Source organism: Carassius carassius, chromosome 2, assembly GCF_963082965.1.
Source record: "Carassius carassius chromosome 2, fCarCar2.1, whole genome shotgun sequence".
NCBI lineage: Eukaryota > Metazoa > Chordata > Actinopteri > Cypriniformes > Cyprinidae > Carassius > Carassius carassius.
In genome coordinates this window covers 13,979,925-13,997,822 of record NC_081756.1, presented here as the reverse complement: position 1 = coordinate 13,997,822, position 17,898 = coordinate 13,979,925, and the positions used below count along the sequence as shown (strand labels likewise).

The following is a 17,898-nucleotide window of genomic DNA, read 5'->3' as shown; positions in this document are numbered from 1 at the left end:
GTGTGCTCACAGTGTGTGTGTGTGTGTTCACTGCTCTGTGTGTGTGCATTTCGGATGGGTTAAATGCAGAGCACAAATTCTGAGTATGGGTCACCATACTTGGCTGAATGTCACTTCACTTTCACTTTCACTTACCTAGGGTGTCTAAACAAATCGAGTTACCTAATTGTTGCACAAAGGAAGTCACAAAACATTTTCCCTATCCACCTTCCTCTTGAGTACACAGTAAACATCATAGAGCTTAAGCTCATCAAAGCTCAAAGAACAATGCCATCCGAGTAACAAAGTAACAAAATAACCCAATGAAATTGCAAATCAAAAAATGGATAAAAAATGTCAGAACAAAAATACCAAGGATTTTGACATAAAGGAATAACGAATAAAACCAGTCAAAAGTCAAAAACCAGTAAAATGACAGCAAAAAGCAGGGAGCAAAAGAGGTCTCCATTCACTTCTTTCAGCGTCCACTTATCTCCCGGTGGAAACTTTACTGGCAGCGGATAGGTTGGCGTCAAGTTGTTTAACAATGACTGATAGCTTCAAGAGCCAATCAGCAGTCGAGTGAGGCGGCCTAAGAGATCAACAGGGAAAGGGGAGAGAGCAAGCAAAAGAGAGAGAGAGAGAGAGAGAGAAAGAAAACACAGACACTCCCACAAGGAATTTTGTCCCCAAATTCAGAAGCATAGATTATAAATTAATTTACATGACCATTCTATATAGTGCTCTCTGTACTTTAAAAAGAAAAGGGAATTAGGGAAAACCAATAGATTATTATAATAATTTACTGCCATTGTTTCATTAAAAGTAACTGCAATCTGATGAAAAGCATTACAAGTACTACATTTTTGGAATCTGGTTATGTAATCCAGATTACATGTAAAGCACTGTATGTAATTAAGTAGATACACCTTAAAAATACAAGTCTGCATCTCTCAAGTAAAATTACAACCCTGGCTCTTTTTATAATGTCTCTCTCTGCTCTCTGGTTCATTTCTGCTGATCTGAGACCAGTTTTCCTTTTTCATTCATTTATCTGAATGGATGACACAGTACCTTAATTAGCATTTTAGGTCCTACTCAAATGAATCTCCTGAGCTTGTGATGACAGTGATGACAGTCTCTGGGGAGACACGCCTGTAAATGAGAGGCTGTGTTGTGTGTCAAAAATAGAACATCCAAAACTTGTAGATTTTGTGCACAAATGCAACATGACCATCATACAAAGTGTGTCATCAGCGAGTTTTATTCAATACCTCAAGGCACGGCACAGTGTGTGTGTGTGTGTGTGTGGCTTTAGGCCCATATCACAGTGGTCCATTTCTTTTCTGGTTTTGTCTTATTTTTATCCATTTAATAATTTATTTCTTTGTCGAGACAGTCATCGGCTGCTCAGAATACCAAAAAGTCAGAGAGCTGACCTCACGTTCTTCAGGTCTCGTACATCTCACATCACCCTAATATTTCATCAGCTTTCTCCGTCAAATAAACTGCTTGGCAGACTCAGTGTTCTCTCATTTTCTTTATCTCTTTCTAATCCTTTCCCTTTGCCTTTATCTCTCTCTCTCTCTTTCATTTCCACCGGTTTATGACCATTTCAGTTCCAAAGGTTCTCCAGTCAGACAATCATCCTTTTCTACTTGCACTTTGTATACTTTTTTCTGTTTCTTTCATGTTCTTTCTCACTTTTAAATTCTTCACTCCCCAGTTTCATTCAAGCTTTATTGGTAAGACAAATGACAGCAATTTTGTACTGCCAGAGATGTAGCAGTTAAGACAATAACCTCCTTGCTTTATTCACTTGCTCTCTTTCTTAGCAAGGACACAGCAATCCTTCATTTGTCGTTTCATGATATACTGCCACATTTAAAATTCATTTCCCTTACATCTGAGAACTATAAAAAAAAATCCCAGCGTGCAAACACACACACACACACACACAATCTGAGCTGATTTGATCTCACAGTTCCCGCAGAGCTGGACGGGACAGGGTGGAGATTTGTGTCTGACTGCAGGAGGTGCTCTCTTATGTGGACGTGACTTGTCTTTTTTTAGATACTAGCTTTGTTCCAAAACCCAATGAGTTGCCCACATATATAGCATTTAATGGATTGATCCACCTAAAAAAAATATATTTCATCAACATTTATTCACAGTCATATTGTTATAAACCTGTATCTTGTTATTTTCTGTATCATGAATTTTTTTTTAAGATGAACTGGAAGGAATAGATGGAAAAAACATTCCTCTTCTTTGCATTTCGCCTCTGTTCTAACTAGCTTGTTTCTAGTTGTCTTTAAAGCCTTTAAAACCTTCATGCTTTTAAACACTTAAATCTATAGCATTTTACACTTTCAAACAAGTTAACATTCAATGTCCTGACAGACACTGCTGGTTAAAAATTACAGTAGAATTTCTTAAAATATCAATTGATTTTATTTCTACTTCAATAAAATATGAATTCAATTTGAAATATGAAGAATATTTTGCCTTTGTGTATTTAGACGTAAGTTACAGTCCAATATAATATTTATGTGTTCAATCCCTTTAATTAAATTGCATGTTGCATTTAAACTTACATATAGTTTACCTAATACTTGTATATGTGTGTACTTTTATGCTTAAAGTATTGCATTGTTAGTTTAGCAAAAATATTTGCTGTATTAGATAATATTCTCCCATGTATGCAGTAGACACCACAACCTCACAGTGACTGAGAGGATCAGTTTCTCAGGTGTGCAGAAACTGATGATAGAGTCTTGTCTTAGCTCTGTTTTGACAATATTCTGTCCTTTTTTTTGCACAGACAGATGTGAAGGCAGATCTGTCTGATGGGTTTACACACACACACACACACAATTCCTGTCACTTTGATTTCCCACTCTCTACCTGTCCTCTCACTTTTGACATTTCTCTCTTTGCCTCAGGATGACATTTTCTTTAACTGTCAAACGTGTATATCTCTACATTTCCTTTGCGTTCCAAATATTTTTTTAATGATCAATTATTAATCTTCAATACATTCATTGTGTCTTGTACATAAATTTGACTAATTTACTAAACACGACTGCCTCTTTGCATCTTTATTTTGAGTGCATGTGTGAGTGACCATTTTCTCCACTCTAGAGTCTCATAAGGCTGCATGAACCCTGTTACGAGGTAATTTAGTATTTATAGTACTGTACGTGTGGGTGTACTACACGTTGTTACTAACACGTTTTGAGAAACCTGGAGCACTGACACATCCGTGTTGTACTCAGTGGACTGACGCTGATGCTAGGAATAGAGCTTTCACTCATTTTGCCACCAGTCCAAAAGAAACAGACCATTCTGGCCCTTTTTGATATTCCAAGCCTTGGCAGCCCACCCACAGGTTTTGTGAGGATAGAGTTCTTCTTGATATCATTAACCAATGGACTATAACTTTGAAAACTGCCTTCAAATAAGAAAAAAGGAGGGAGGAAACTACAGCATTAAATGAAATCTTCTGTTCACCAAAAATCATCTATCAAAAAAACTATAAAAACAGCAGTTAAATATTATTACAGCTTAAAGCAATTGTTTATATACTTTCAAATGTAGTTGATTCATGCAATGCTGAATTTTCAGTAGCCTTTGCTGCAGTCTTTAGTGTCACATGATCTTTCAGAGATCATTCTAGTACACTGATTTGGTGCTCAAGAAACATTTATTATTATTATCAGAGCAATGAAAATGGTTGTGCTGCTTAATATTAATATAAAACTTTTTTCAGGATTCTATTCTAAGAAATCTCTTGTAATACAACCCGAATTCTGGAAAAGTTGGGACGTTTTTTAAATTTTAATAAAATGAAAACTAAAGGAATTTCAAATCACATGAGCCAATATTTTATTCACAATAGAACATAGATAACATAGCAAATGTTTAAACTGAGAAATTTTACACTTTTATCCACTTAATTAGCTCATTTAAAATTTAATGCCTGCTACAGGTCTCAAAAAAGTTGGCACGGGGGCAACAAATGGCTAAAAAAGCAAGCAGTTTTGAAAAGATTCAGCTGGGAGAACATCTAGTGATTAATAAAGTTAATTGATATCAGGTCTGTAACATGATTAGCTATAAAAGCTTTGTCTTAGAGAAGCAGAGTCTCTCAGAAGTAAAGATGGGCAGAGGCTCTCCAATCTGTGAAAGACTGCGTAAAAAAATTGTGGAAAACTTTAAAAACAATGTTCCTCAACGTCAAATTGCAAAGGCTTTGCAAATCTCATCATCTACAGTGCATAACATCATCAAAAGATTCAGAGAAACTGGAGAAATCTCTGTGCGTAAGGGACAAGGCCGGAGACCTTTATTGGATGCTCGTGGTCTTCGGGCTCTCAGACGACACTGCATCACTCATCGGCATGATTGTGTCAATGACATTACTAAATGGGCCCAGGAATACTTTCAGAAACCACTGTCGGTAAACACAATCCGCCGTGCCATCAGCAGATGCCAACTAAAGCTCTATCATGCAAAAAGGAAGCCATATGTGAACATGGTCCAGAAGCGCCGTCGGTTCCTGTGGGCCAAGGCTCATTTAAAATGGACTATTTCAAAGTGGAATAGTGTTTTATGGTCAGACGAGTCCAAATTTGACATTCTTGTTGGAAATCACAGACGCTGTGTCCTCCGGGCTAAAGAGGAGGGAGACCTTCCAGCATGTTATCAGCATTCAGTTCAAAAGCCAGCATCTCTGATGGTATGGGGGTGCATAAGTGCATACGGTATGGGCAGCTTGCATGTTTTGGAAGGCTCTGTGAATGCTGAAAGGTATATAAAGGTTTTAGAGCAACATATGCTTCCCTCCAAACAACGTCTATTTCAGGGATGGCCTTGTTTATTTCAGCAGGACAATGCAAAACCACATACTGCAGCTATAACACAGCATGGCTTCGTCGTAGAAGAGTCCGTGTGCTAACCTGGCCTGCCTGCAGTCCAGATCTTTCACTTATAGAGAACATTTGGCGCATCATTAAATGAAAAATACGTCAAAGATGACCACGAACTCTTCAGCAGCTGGAAATCTATATAAGGCAAGAATGGGACCAAATTCCAACAGCAAAACTCCAGCAACTCATAGCCTCAATGCCCAGACGTCTTCAAACTGTTTTGAAAAGAAAAGGAGATGCTACACCATGGTAAACATGCCCCGTCCCAACTATTTTGAGACCTGTAGCAGAAATCAAAATTGAAATGAGCTCATTTTGTGCATAAAAATTGTAAACTTTCTCAGTTAAAACATTTGCTATGTTATCTATGTTCTATTGTGAATAAAATATTGGCTCATGTGATTTGAAAGTCTTTTAGTTTTCATTTTATTAAAATTTAAAAAACGTCCCAACTTTTCCGGAATTCGGGTTGTATTATAAATGTCTTTACTACCAATTGTGACCAATTTAATGCAGTCTTGCGGAATAAAAGTATTTTAATTTATTAAAAACAAACCAAAAAATTAGATTGGCAGCTTGTTTCCCGAGAAAATTTTATGGACATTACATATATGTACATTACATCATCGCTCTCTTTTTCACTAATGCTAATCACTAGCATTGATTTGACTGTGACGTAAAACCACTGACTCAGACTTTCTAACACAGTAAATAACATTAAAATGGATATTGCTCCATCAGATGGAATGAATAAAGATTAGCTAATTGACATAGGAGACATACTATATTTCTTTCTCTGAATTAGATGTTTTATAGTAATACACAAATACATCACTTCCACCGTTGTGCTCACAGTGAAGAAAACAACATTCTGTCTCATACTCCACTGGAACTGAACTAACACACATACACATTTATATAGACACACAGACAGACATTCACACATGTACACACACGCTGCATGCGGTCCTGTTCAGTTTGTGCAGTCGTCCTGCGTTAACACATCTGTCTCTGCATGTTTGTGCCTAATTTAGGCTGCTTCCACACCTTGTTAACATTCAAAAACCTCAGGCAAAAAACACAACAACGAACCAATGTCGAGAAATCAAGTATAAAATGAAGAAAATAAATGAATTTTAACATCTGAATAAACAAAAGATAAAAGCATCTTTTAAAAAATAAACAGATCATTCAGTTAATTTACATCATCATCACATTACCAGGATTTTCTTTAATTTTATCGCATAATGGATTATTATTATCAGTGAGTAGAGAAGAACAGCAATAGCAACATGACATTCGGTACTGCACAAAGTGGTGATCGATCAGGTTTTGAATGAAGCATGAAGAAAAAGTGGCATCGGGCATCTGAGACAGTCTTTGGAATCATTAATTGGCAGGGTTCAGCTGGTGCCTCCCCCCTTCGAAGAAGCCCCACCCCAATGATATGACTTGTATGAGATCAGTTGATTGACAGAAGACATTACTCGCGTTAAGTCCACAGTTCAAATCAGAGCTAGTCTTCGGACAGCGCGTGCCACTTAGCGATCTGTCGCCGCGGGTGGTCGCAGATCTCGCGCCAGTGCTCGCCAGCAGTGCCAGGGGAGGAGGTGCCCAGGAGGAGCCGGCCAATGACAGGTGTACGGGATGTCCTGTCGGAGTCCAGCAGGAGGAGCTCCACGCTGGTGTCTCGCAGGCCACCTTCCGAGGGCAGGTCGAAAACGAAGAGCTCGTTGAAGACGGGGTTGGGGGCACACTTTTTCACGTGTGTCTTCTTCTTACACACTCGCTTCTTCCCCTGGAACAGGTTCACCTTTACATAAGGGTCTAAAAAAAGACGGGAGGAAGAGAAATATACAGAGTGAGACAGAAATCAATACTTCAGGAAAAGATACATTATGCAGTGGGAGATCACACCCCTGCTGGACAAATTGTTTTGTAAATGGACAATACAGCTTAAGAAATGTTAATCATGGTTATTATGTTTGACCAAACTGAAACCATAAAAAACAACAATTACTTGAAGTTAAATAAATGTAAAATAAAACAAATGTGTAAAAATATATTATGAATTTCAAAATTTATCACTTTTGTTTAGTTTTTCTTGACGTATTAAAATAACTGATAAACTGAAATAATTATATGTAGACAAAAAATGAATAAAAATGACAAAACAAGGAAATTACAAAAACAAAATACAATTAAAATGGAAAATATAAAAAATAAAAAAAGCAAAATATTAATAAAAACTTTGACAGTACTTCAGTGATGCTAAAATAATACTGGTACTAATAATATATAATTTATAATAATAATAATGATAAAAAAGATCAGTGGTTCTCAACCAAGGGTCTACTAGGGTTCTTGGCAAATTTTCAAGGAGGCCACAGGATGATCTAATATTATTTAAATGTATATATGTTACAGTCATGAATAGGGATGCAACGAAATGAAAATTCTTGGCTGAAACCGAAAACCGAAAAAGAGAAAACCAAGGCCGAAAACCAAACACCGAAAGAAATTATGCCAATTATTAGTACCATTGCATTTATTGCTATGACCGTGTACTAACTTTACTAAAATTAAGACATTGCAATTGCATAAATGAATATTAAAGTTTCAAAGATAATTACAATTACATAAATTATTTAAAAAAAAAACATAATCACATTGCAAAAATGCACAGTATAAAATAAAATTCAAACTAAAAATTTATCCCACTCATGTGTATATTAAATAATAATGTACAGGCCTACTGGCCTGCAGAAAGTTTTTAAAATGAACTGATCTCTCATAAAAACAAAGTGCATTTAGGTGAAGTGCATTTGAAATTTTTCTCTGTAGGACTAGAAAGTGCAGTACTTCTCCAGTATAGGCAAGACTGTTATCACTTCTGGGGATGGGGACATCAGACAGATAACCATCTAGCTGTTGAGCAGTTGAGCTTGTCATCTGCCTGACATTTGAGAAATATTTGAGAGAGTGCATTTAAATAGGGCCATGGCATAAATAATTTTTTTTATCAAATTAAAGCAGAAATCTGGCCGAAAATTTTCGGTGGCCGTATATTCGGTGCATCCCTAGTCATGAACTTTCTGTTCCTTTTGTGTTATCCCTTTTTGGTCAAGTTCCGGTCCTCATTTTGTTAATTAATTAATCCCCACCTGTTTCCATTCCCCTGACTACTTTCCTTGTGTTTAAAAACCCTGTCTGTTTATTTCCTCCTTGTCCGCTATTAATGTAATGTGATGTTATGTCCTAATGTTTGAAGATTTGTGTTGGATGTGCCCTTTTTCTCCCGTGATAATTAAAAGAACTCTTAAGATGTATATTCGTCCTCGTGCGTTTCATTTACATTTACATTACATTTAATCATTTAGCAGACGCTTTTATCCAAAGCGACTTACAAATGAGAACAATAGAAGCAGTCAGGTCAACAAGAGAACAACAACAGTATACAAGCGCCATGACAAGTCTCAGATAGTCTAGTATAGAACGCATAGCCAGGTTTTTTTTTTTTTTTTATAAATGAAAAGACAAGAAAAGGAAAAGTGCTAGTATTAGTTGGTTAGATTTTTGTTTTGTTTTTGTTGATTTTCACACCAGCACGTGTGACAATATATTATTATTACTTTAATTAATATGAATATTGTTATTGATATATTAAAACAATCTAACTTCATTCAAATGAAACAATCAAAATGTAAACTGCAGTTATTAATATTATTTCCCTCCATAAGTATTGTTTTTCCAAATAAATGACAGCTTCTATCTGATCTCACCTGAAGGTCCATTGGAGTCAGTCTTGGGCAGGTGGCGGGCTTTCAGTACCACCACAGTCAGAGTACTTGTGGTTGACTGATAACACAGGGACAGAAGCAGCTCTCCTCGACCAGCACTCCTCTAACATTACAGATAAAGATGAAAAAAGAAAAAAATTTATGTATATGTTTTTGTCTGGTCTGGACACAATCAGCATCACAAAGCCCAAAACTTTTTCTTTTTTTAAATTTCTTTTATAATTTCACATTTGGGCAACTAACCCTGGGCAGGTAAGAGAAGACAACTTCTAAGTGCATTAATGTTACGAGAAACTGACTGTGAATCATTCCCTTGGCACAACACCAATGTATGACTCCAATTATGTGTGAACACGGCAACATGTTGCCTTGGCAACACATCAGCGGGGTTCTGCTGCTGCCACGGCGATGACTTGGAACGTCTCTCAACCGATGAGGCATAATTATGTGTGTTTAACTATATGCAGCCACAGTCACCAGTGAAAGATAATAGCTTCCCTTTCAGCTCAAATGGAGTGAATTCTTACTGTATGTGCATCACAGTAAATTGTGTTGCCAAAACAAGATTTTGTCTTATGATTATGATTATGACTGTTACTATACTGTTCACTATTCTTTTAATAAGGTAATTGGTCTTTCAGTCTGTATCAAAGTTTTTTAAATACATTTAGAAGGGCATTAAATGTGACAAGAAAAAATGTGGGTCAATTAAAAATTTACAACCTGTGGGCCTTAAGATGGATGGCAAAGATTATTGACCCAGTGGACAAACCGATACCATTAATTGTCTCCCTTTCCAGGCCTGGGCATGTCATTGACTGTCCGCAGTAAGCACGACCAACTTGGTTGTTATAAACAGTTCTTATATTTAAATACATGTATATTTATGCATATATTGTAGTATGTATTATGTGAAACATTTCATCAAAAGACATTCATCAAGCTATTCTTACCTTGACATTCCTTTTAATAATGTCTCGACTCATGAGGATGCGCCCCTCAGACAGGTCAATGTCAGTCAGAGGAACGAGGGTCTCTCCGATCACTTCATCTCGTGAAAAGCGGTCGAAACTCAGCACCATGAAATGCAAAGCCAGTTGGGAAACCCGTGCATATGGGATTCCATAGAAGCTGAAGGTCTCGTCGAAGGCTGGGTCAAGAGTCTTCCTCAAAACACGTGTCTTCACCTTGTGCTTCTTCTCAGGCAGCAAGGTCAGCTTGATATAGGGGTCAGAGGTCAATGATTGTTCATCCGTGGGAGACAATCCATGTGCCTCCTTAATGTGAACCATGAAAGCCTTCTTCTCAAAGTTGTACTCAACCGAAAAGTGGAGGGTTCCGAGGCCACCCTCTTTGTCCTTAGATTTCTCCACAGCCGGTGTTTGTGTCTGACTGGACAGAATGCTTTCTGGAGTGCTAGCCTCCTGATTATCACCTGGCCCAAAGCCAGCCTGAAGAGATGGGATGTCCAGGTCTGGGGAACTACGCACTTTGAGTTGGAGGGTTGGTGGCTTGGAAGTGAAGTTACCATTAAGATCTCGTTTCTCCAGGTCCAGATGGAGCTCTGGCCGTCCACCGCTGGGACTGAGGGTCTGTTTTCCATTGGCTTCTGGTGTCTTTTCTCCTCCAAACTTCTTCTTTCCATTCAGACTCTCAGGATAGATGTCAACCCCCTTCAGCATGTGGACAAACTTATAGGGTGGGGTCTTGTTACTAGCCTTGTTGGCTTTGCGCTGACAGCAAATCCATGCAAAGATGGAGACACTGAAGACCAGGCCAAACACACTCACCACCGCCACGCTCACAGGAACCTCCGCTATGTATAAAACAGGAAAATCGAGAAAGAAAATCAATCATTTATTTACTTCTTTTGTAGATGTATGTAGACTTACTGTTGCCGTGACATATTAAAATACCTTCATCCAGATTAGACAGATCTTATAAAGTTATTTGCATCTGTGTTGATGATGTCAGCAGCTATAACATAACAATGTGACACCCAAAATAAAAATAATGGCAGTCTTTTGTTACCAAACAAGGTCTCAGAGGGCACTTTCTGATAAATCATGTCAGAGATTACTATTATATAATTAACATAGAACTGTATATTTCGAGTGCAGTTCAGTAGTGTCTGTGAATCCGAAAATGTCCGTTTTCGTGGTGGGTGCAGCACCTCTCCAGTCAATGAGCTAATGTGCTCTGTCGGCTTTTTGTCTTCCTCTCAGAAAACAAATCACATACTCTTCTATGACTAACGTTATCACTGAGAGCTTCTGACAGACATTCTAACGCGTTTCAAACATTTTCATACACTAGTGATGTCATAGGCTAGAGCACGCGCCTGTTATGCTCGCGCATCAGGGAAAAGCTGCGATACTGTTGCTGAGCCACGTTTCCAAAAATATAACAACAATTCTTAAACCATTCACAAATACGACGTGTTCACCGAAAACGATAAATAACAATAATTTACTCACCTATATGTGCTTCTTCTGTCGTCAGTGGTGCCATTGTGCACGCGCTCTGTCCAAGGTCCTGAAAAGATGCTTTCGGCTCGCGCTGCCTCTCACGATTCTTCACTGCGCGTTAAACTCGCCCGTCTTTGGCTTCAGGCGGAGAGAGACACAAGACTGAATAATTTAATGGTTGTAGTAGATTAAAAATGTACGCCTGTTTCTTGTTTTATCTAAAATAAACAGAATAAGCTAGATTTTCCTCACCCACCCAGTGCTGATACTCGCTGCGCTATAAGTCTGACAAGCGACGCCTCTCCAGTCCCCTCCCCTCCGATGAGTTCATCGCTTCTGACGCACTTCTGACCAACTGCCCTGAGCACTGATACCGAGCACACTCCTGTTAATCATTGTGACTGCCCAGGGTTTATGGTCTCTGTGCTATCTGAAGATGTCCAGGTGATATGGTCTTTGTTGTGGTTTTATTTACGGGAAGGACTGAGCTGATGACTCTTAACTTTATTTGTTAAAGTGCACACAGGTTCACAAAGCACAGGCCCATCACACTATTTGCAACGATTAATAAATTAACTTTTTTTTTATGTTTCCTGGAAGTGACATTTGATCATAATAACGTGGGTAATAAAACGGTTTGTCTCAATAAATTTGTCTTTTACATGTTCCTGTCCTTATTTAAGAACTATTGAATATTCATGCTAATCAACAAAAATCTGCTTTTTGGTGTTACCCTCACAGCTTTCATTATTACTCTGAAGTTGTATTTAATATGCAGGGAGTCTGTGTTTAATCAACAAAGATTGTAATCTCTGCTTTTTTTATTGAAGCACACAAATCTTAAAACATATGGAATCACAAAATTGATTTTAGTTTTTTAATCTACTGACTCTCCTAGTTCCTATTCATATTAAAAAATAAAATTTAAAATAATCAACAGAAGCTCCAGCTACTCTATTAGCAGCCAAACTATTTTGCAGGTAAGCAGATTGGTTGAACACAGTCTTCCATGTTGCAGAATTTATAGTAATTTTAGCTAAACCTTTTTTTATCCAAAAGGGAACACTTACAGGGATAATTTGCCTGAAGCAACCTATGCTCAAGGGCATGGCTCATAGCTCACTCTCTGACTCAGTCAGTAGCCTTTTGATTAGCAAAACTACCGTTGACTTTATTCAGGGTACACATTCTATTTCATTTTTGTGCAAGAAAACAAGGCTGTGAGGGACAGATGTACAATCTGGTGTTATTGTAACAACATATGTTTTCCAGAATTTTGTACATTTTTATTTTTGTATTTTCAGTGTTGCATAATCTGAGCATTCAACAAAAAATTTTAACAGCAACAAAAAAACTAATTAGCAAAAATATTTGGCGTGTACGCTGACTCCACATCACACACATCTACTTCATTTTAGAATAGTACTTAATCAGTTTTATTGTGGTGTGAGAAATGTATCAATGAAACTGTTCTTTTACAGATAAAAGCACTTTCACGTTTATGCAATAATTTGCTTATATCTTGATAGTGTTTTAGACAGAGATATATTTTTAGATCTGTGGTCAATATCTCAAGTGTGGTCTATCAATACCAGGTAGTATATTGAACAAATGTAGAATGACTTCAGTATAATTTCACTTTGAACAGAAGTTCCACATTGTTACTTTTGACTCCATCAATTGGGATGAAAGTAACACACAGGTGGGTCAGAAGTAAGTGTTACTCTTGGTTTTATATACACCTGACTATGACCTTGTTTATATGTAACTGCAACCATACTGGCATATTTTTTTTCCCTTTATCTTTGCAAAAAATGATTAAATTACATTTTCATTTCAAATTTCAGTTTAATCAAATGTTTCAAAAGTAACCCGGGAGTACAAATTTGAATTGTTTAGAATATTTGATTTATTGGCAATGTCAGTCCATTTTATAAAACATTTTTTCAACAATATGAAAATTTAAATGTAATTAAATTAGCATACTATAAATTCTCAACATCATGTAACAGTAGTTTCCATCCAGTTGTTTTTATGTGTAAATTCAAAACGTGCATAAAAACATAGGTGGAGGTGGAAAAGCTATATGTCTAAAACCTAAATGGTACTAAGGTAAATAGAAACAGATTGAGTGAATAAATGTTGACATATTCCTGACTGTTATGTCCAGAAACGCCCTTTCATAAATATCTGGCTGAATCAAACCTCTGTCTATGTTTCTGACCCTCCGTCTTGGCATATTCTGTTGGTAAAATATGACATAAACATGTTTTAATTTGTGCCGCATCACACAGAAACTCATCTCATTAGCAGTGGGACAAAAGAAAAACTTGCCACTGTAGCGAGACTAAAGTAACAACTGTTACTTTCGTCCTCAAAGAAACTCTTGACATTTAAACATGATTTACTTTTATACTGAAATATAAACTTTAGGATGTGTTACAGCACTAAATAACCTTTAGACAGAGCACATGTAATCTGTATTACATAATTATTCCAAAAATGAATTAAATTACATTTTAAAATTCTCTGAATCAGACTATAGTTACTTTTTTTACTGATTACATATAATTCACACAATAGCAATAAATTAATTATAATTTACTGATTCTCCCTAATTTCTCTTTTTCATTTTTTACATTTGGTTTTCTTAGCATATCAACATTAGCCAACATCAGCTTCTGATGAACACGTGAATTTTTATTTAATCATGTATTATTTTGTCTTTGGAAGACGTTTGTCTTGCACAAATTGCACAAATTGACGTTATATTTTTAATTATTTATTTACATGTAATGGAGGGATTCCCAAACTTTTTTGTTTTTGTTTGTCAGCCAAACCCATTTCACCTAATATATTTACTTAAAGTAGCACTGAGATTTTAAAATAAATATTTTAATAATTAAATGAAATATCACATCTGTATATTACAGTTAATTGTCACATGACAACATGCAGGCAAACACATAAAAAACTTAAAATTTTTACTACGTATTTTATTTTGACTGATGTTAATTTAAAATGATTTGTTTTAATTTAACATTTTTATGATTTAATTAATGATTTGCATTTTCATTTTTCACATATCTTGCTTTCGTCCTCGCTCCCCCCATCATTAAAAACTCGTTTCTGACGGTCTGTTGCATTGCATCGTTTATGTATGCAGAACAGAGGGATTGACTCAATATCATTAAAAAAAAAAAAACATTGTATTTATCTACTTTTTCATGTCACCCCTAAATTTATGAGATCACACCATCAACTGCATGCGTCATGGCCAGCGCCTCGCGCTCTTTCTCTGGCTCGTTTGGGCGACACTGACATCTGCTGGGTGATTTGTTAACTCAAGTTCTACAAAATCATCTGAATTTGAACTTATATAAGATTCTCACGATTCTTCACTGCGCGTTAAACTCGCCCGTCTTTGGCTTCAGGCGGAGAGAGACACAAGACTGAATAATTTAATGGTTGTAGTAGATTAAAAATGTACGCCTGTTTCTTGTTTTATCTAAAATAAACAGAATAAGCTAGATTTTCCTCACCCACCCAGTGCTGATACTCGCTGCGCTATAAGTCTGACAAGCGACGCCTCTCCAGTCCCCTCCCCTCCGATGAGTTCATCGCTTCTGACGCACTTCTGACCAACTGCCCTGAGCACTGATACCGAGCACACTCCTGTTAATCATTGTGACTGCCCAGGGTTTATGGTCTCTGTGCTATCTGAAGATGTCCAGGTGATATGGTCTTTGTTGTGGTTTTATTTACGGGAAGGACTGAGCTGATGACTCTTAACTTTATTTGTTAAAGTGCACACAGGTTCACAAAGCACAGGCCCATCACACTATTTGCAACGATTAATAAATTAACTTTTTTTTTATGTTTCCTGGAAGTGACATTTGATCATAATAACGTGGGTAATAAAACGGTTTGTCTCAATAAATTTGTCTTTTACATGTTCCTGTCCTTATTTAAGAACTATTGAATATTCATGCTAATCAACAAAAATCTGCTTTTTGGTGTTACCCTCACAGCTTTCATTATTACTCTGAAGTTGTATTTAATATGCAGGGAGTCTGTGTTTAATCAACAAAGATTGTAATCTCTGCTTTTTTTATTGAAGCACACAAATCTTAAAACATATGGAATCACAAAATTGATTTTAGTTTTTTAATCTACTGACTCTCCTAGTTCCTATTCATATTAAAAAATAAAATTTAAAATAATCAACAGAAGCTCCAGCTACTCTATTAGCAGCCAAACTATTTTGCAGGTAAGCAGATTGGTTGAACACAGTCTTCCATGTTGCAGAATTTATAGTAATTTTAGCTAAACCTTTTTTTATCCAAAAGGGAACACTTACAGGGATAATTTGCCTGAAGCAACCTATGCTCAAGGGCATGGCTCATAGCTCACTCTCTGACTCAGTCAGTAGCCTTTTGATTAGCAAAACTACCGTTGACTTTATTCAGGGTACACATTCTATTTCATTTTTGTGCAAGAAAACAAGGCTGTGAGGGACAGATGTACAATCTGGTGTTATTGTAACAACATATGTTTTCCAGAATTTTGTACATTTTTATTTTTGTATTTTCAGTGTTGCATAATCTGAGCATTCAACAAAAAATTTTAACAGCAACAAAAAAACTAATTAGCAAAAATATTTGGCGTGTACGCTGACTCCACATCACACACATCTACTTCATTTTAGAATAGTACTTAATCAGTTTTATTGTGGTGTGAGAAATGTATCAATGAAACTGTTCTTTTACAGATAAAAGCACTTTCACGTTTATGCAATAATTTGCTTATATCTTGATAGTGTTTTAGACAGAGATATATTTTTAGATCTGTGGTCAATATCTCAAGTGTGGTCTATCAATACCAGGTAGTATATTGAACAAATGTAGAATGACTTCAGTATAATTTCACTTTGAACAGAAGTTCCACATTGTTACTTTTGACTCCATCAATTGGGATGAAAGTAACACACAGGTGGGTCAGAAGTAAGTGTTACTCTTGGTTTTATATACACCTGACTATGACCTTGTTTATATGTAACTGCAACCATACTGGCATATTTTTTTTCCCTTTATCTTTGCAAAAAATGATTAAATTACATTTTCATTTCAAATTTCAGTTTAATCAAATGTTTCAAAAGTAACCCGGGAGTACAAATTTGAATTGTTTAGAATATTTGATTTATTGGCAATGTCAGTCCATTTTATAAAACATTTTTTCAACAATATGAAAATTTAAATGTAATTAAATTAGCATACTATAAATTCTCAACATCATGTAACAGTAGTTTCCATCCAGTTGTTTTTATGTGTAAATTCAAAACGTGCATAAAAACATAGGTGGAGGTGGAAAAGCTATATGTCTAAAACCTAAATGGTACTAAGGTAAATAGAAACAGATTGAGTGAATAAATGTTGACATATTCCTGACTGTTATGTCCAGAAACGCCCTTTCATAAATATCTGGCTGAATCAAACCTCTGTCTATGTTTCTGACCCTCCGTCTTGGCATATTCTGTTGGTAAAATATGACATAAACATGTTTTAATTTGTGCCGCATCACACAGAAACTCATCTCATTAGCAGTGGGACAAAAGAAAAACTTGCCACTGTAGCGAGACTAAAGTAACAACTGTTACTTTCGTCCTCAAAGAAACTCTTGACATTTAAACATGATTTACTTTTATACTGAAATATAAACTTTAGGATGTGTTACAGCACTAAATAACCTTTAGACAGAGCACATGTAATCTGTATTACATAATTATTCCAAAAATGAATTAAATTACATTTTAAAATTCTCTGAATCAGACAATAGTTACTTTTTTTACTGATTACATATAATTCACACAATAGCAATAAATTAATTATAATTTACTGATTCTCCCTAATTTCTCTTTTTCATTTTTTACATTTGGTTTTCTTAGCATATCAACATTAGCCAACATCAGCTTCTGATGAACACGTGAATTTTTATTTAATCATGTATTATTTTGTCTTTGGAAGACGTTTGTCTTGCACAAATTGCACAAATTGACGTTATATTTTTAATTATTTATTTACATGTAATGGAGGGATTCCCAAACTTTTTTGTTTTTGTTTGTCAGCCAAACCCATTTCACCTAATATATTTACTTAAAGTAGCACTGAGATTTTAAAATAAATATTTTAATAATTAAATGAAATATCACATCTGTATATTACAGTTAATTGTCACATGACAACATGCAGGCAAACACATAAAAAACGTAAAATTTTTACTACGTATTTTATTTTGACTGATGTTAATTTAAAATGATTTGTTTTAATTTAACATTTTTATGATTTAATTAATGATTTGCATTTTCATTTTTCACATATCTTGCTTTCGTCCTCGCTCCCCCCATCATTAAAAACTCGTTTCTGACGGTCTGTTGCATTGCATCGTTTATGTATGCAGAACAGAGGGATTGACTCAATATCATTAAAAAAAAAAAAAACATTGTATTTATCTACTTTTTCATGTCACCCCTAAATTTATGAGATCACACCATCAACTGCATGCGTCATGGCCAGCGCCTCGCGCTCTTTCTCTGGCTCGTTTGGGCGACACTGACATCTGCTGGGTGATTTGTTAACTCAAGTTCTACAAAATCATCTGAATTTGAACTTATATAAGATTTCCAAACACATTAAATGAGATAATGACAAGAATAAAACATTG

General features: G+C 36.0%; 1 protein-coding gene across 1 annotated transcript; it reads right to left on the bottom strand.

Moving 5' to 3' along the window:
- Positions 1–6,424: 6,424 nt before the first annotated feature.
- Positions 6,425–11,557, bottom strand: LOC132103540 (synaptotagmin-4-like). The gene is made up of 5 exons (XM_059508655.1): positions 11,431–11,557; positions 11,188–11,316; positions 9,664–10,526; positions 8,693–8,813; positions 6,425–6,737 (listed from the first exon to the last, which is right to left on the bottom strand). Exons 2-5 carry the CDS (start codon positions 11,219–11,221, stop codon positions 6,427–6,429), a joined length of 1,329 nt encoding a protein of 442 aa, XP_059364638.1. The 5' UTR covers positions 11,222–11,316; positions 11,431–11,557; the 3' UTR covers positions 6,425–6,426.
- Positions 11,558–17,898: the final 6,341 nt, after the last annotated feature.

Coding starts and splice junctions, on each gene's coding strand:
- LOC132103540 (XM_059508655.1), bottom strand. CDS start 11,221: ATGGCACCACTGACGACAGAAGAAGCACATATAG. Junction 10,527..11,187: donor GACAGAAGAAGCACATATAG/GTGAGTAAATTA, acceptor TTTTATACATAG/CGGAGGTTCCTGTGAGCGTG. Junction 6,738..8,692: donor TGACTCCAATGGACCTTCAG/GTGAGATCAGAT, acceptor GTCTTTTTTTAG/ACCCTTATGTAAAGGTGAAC.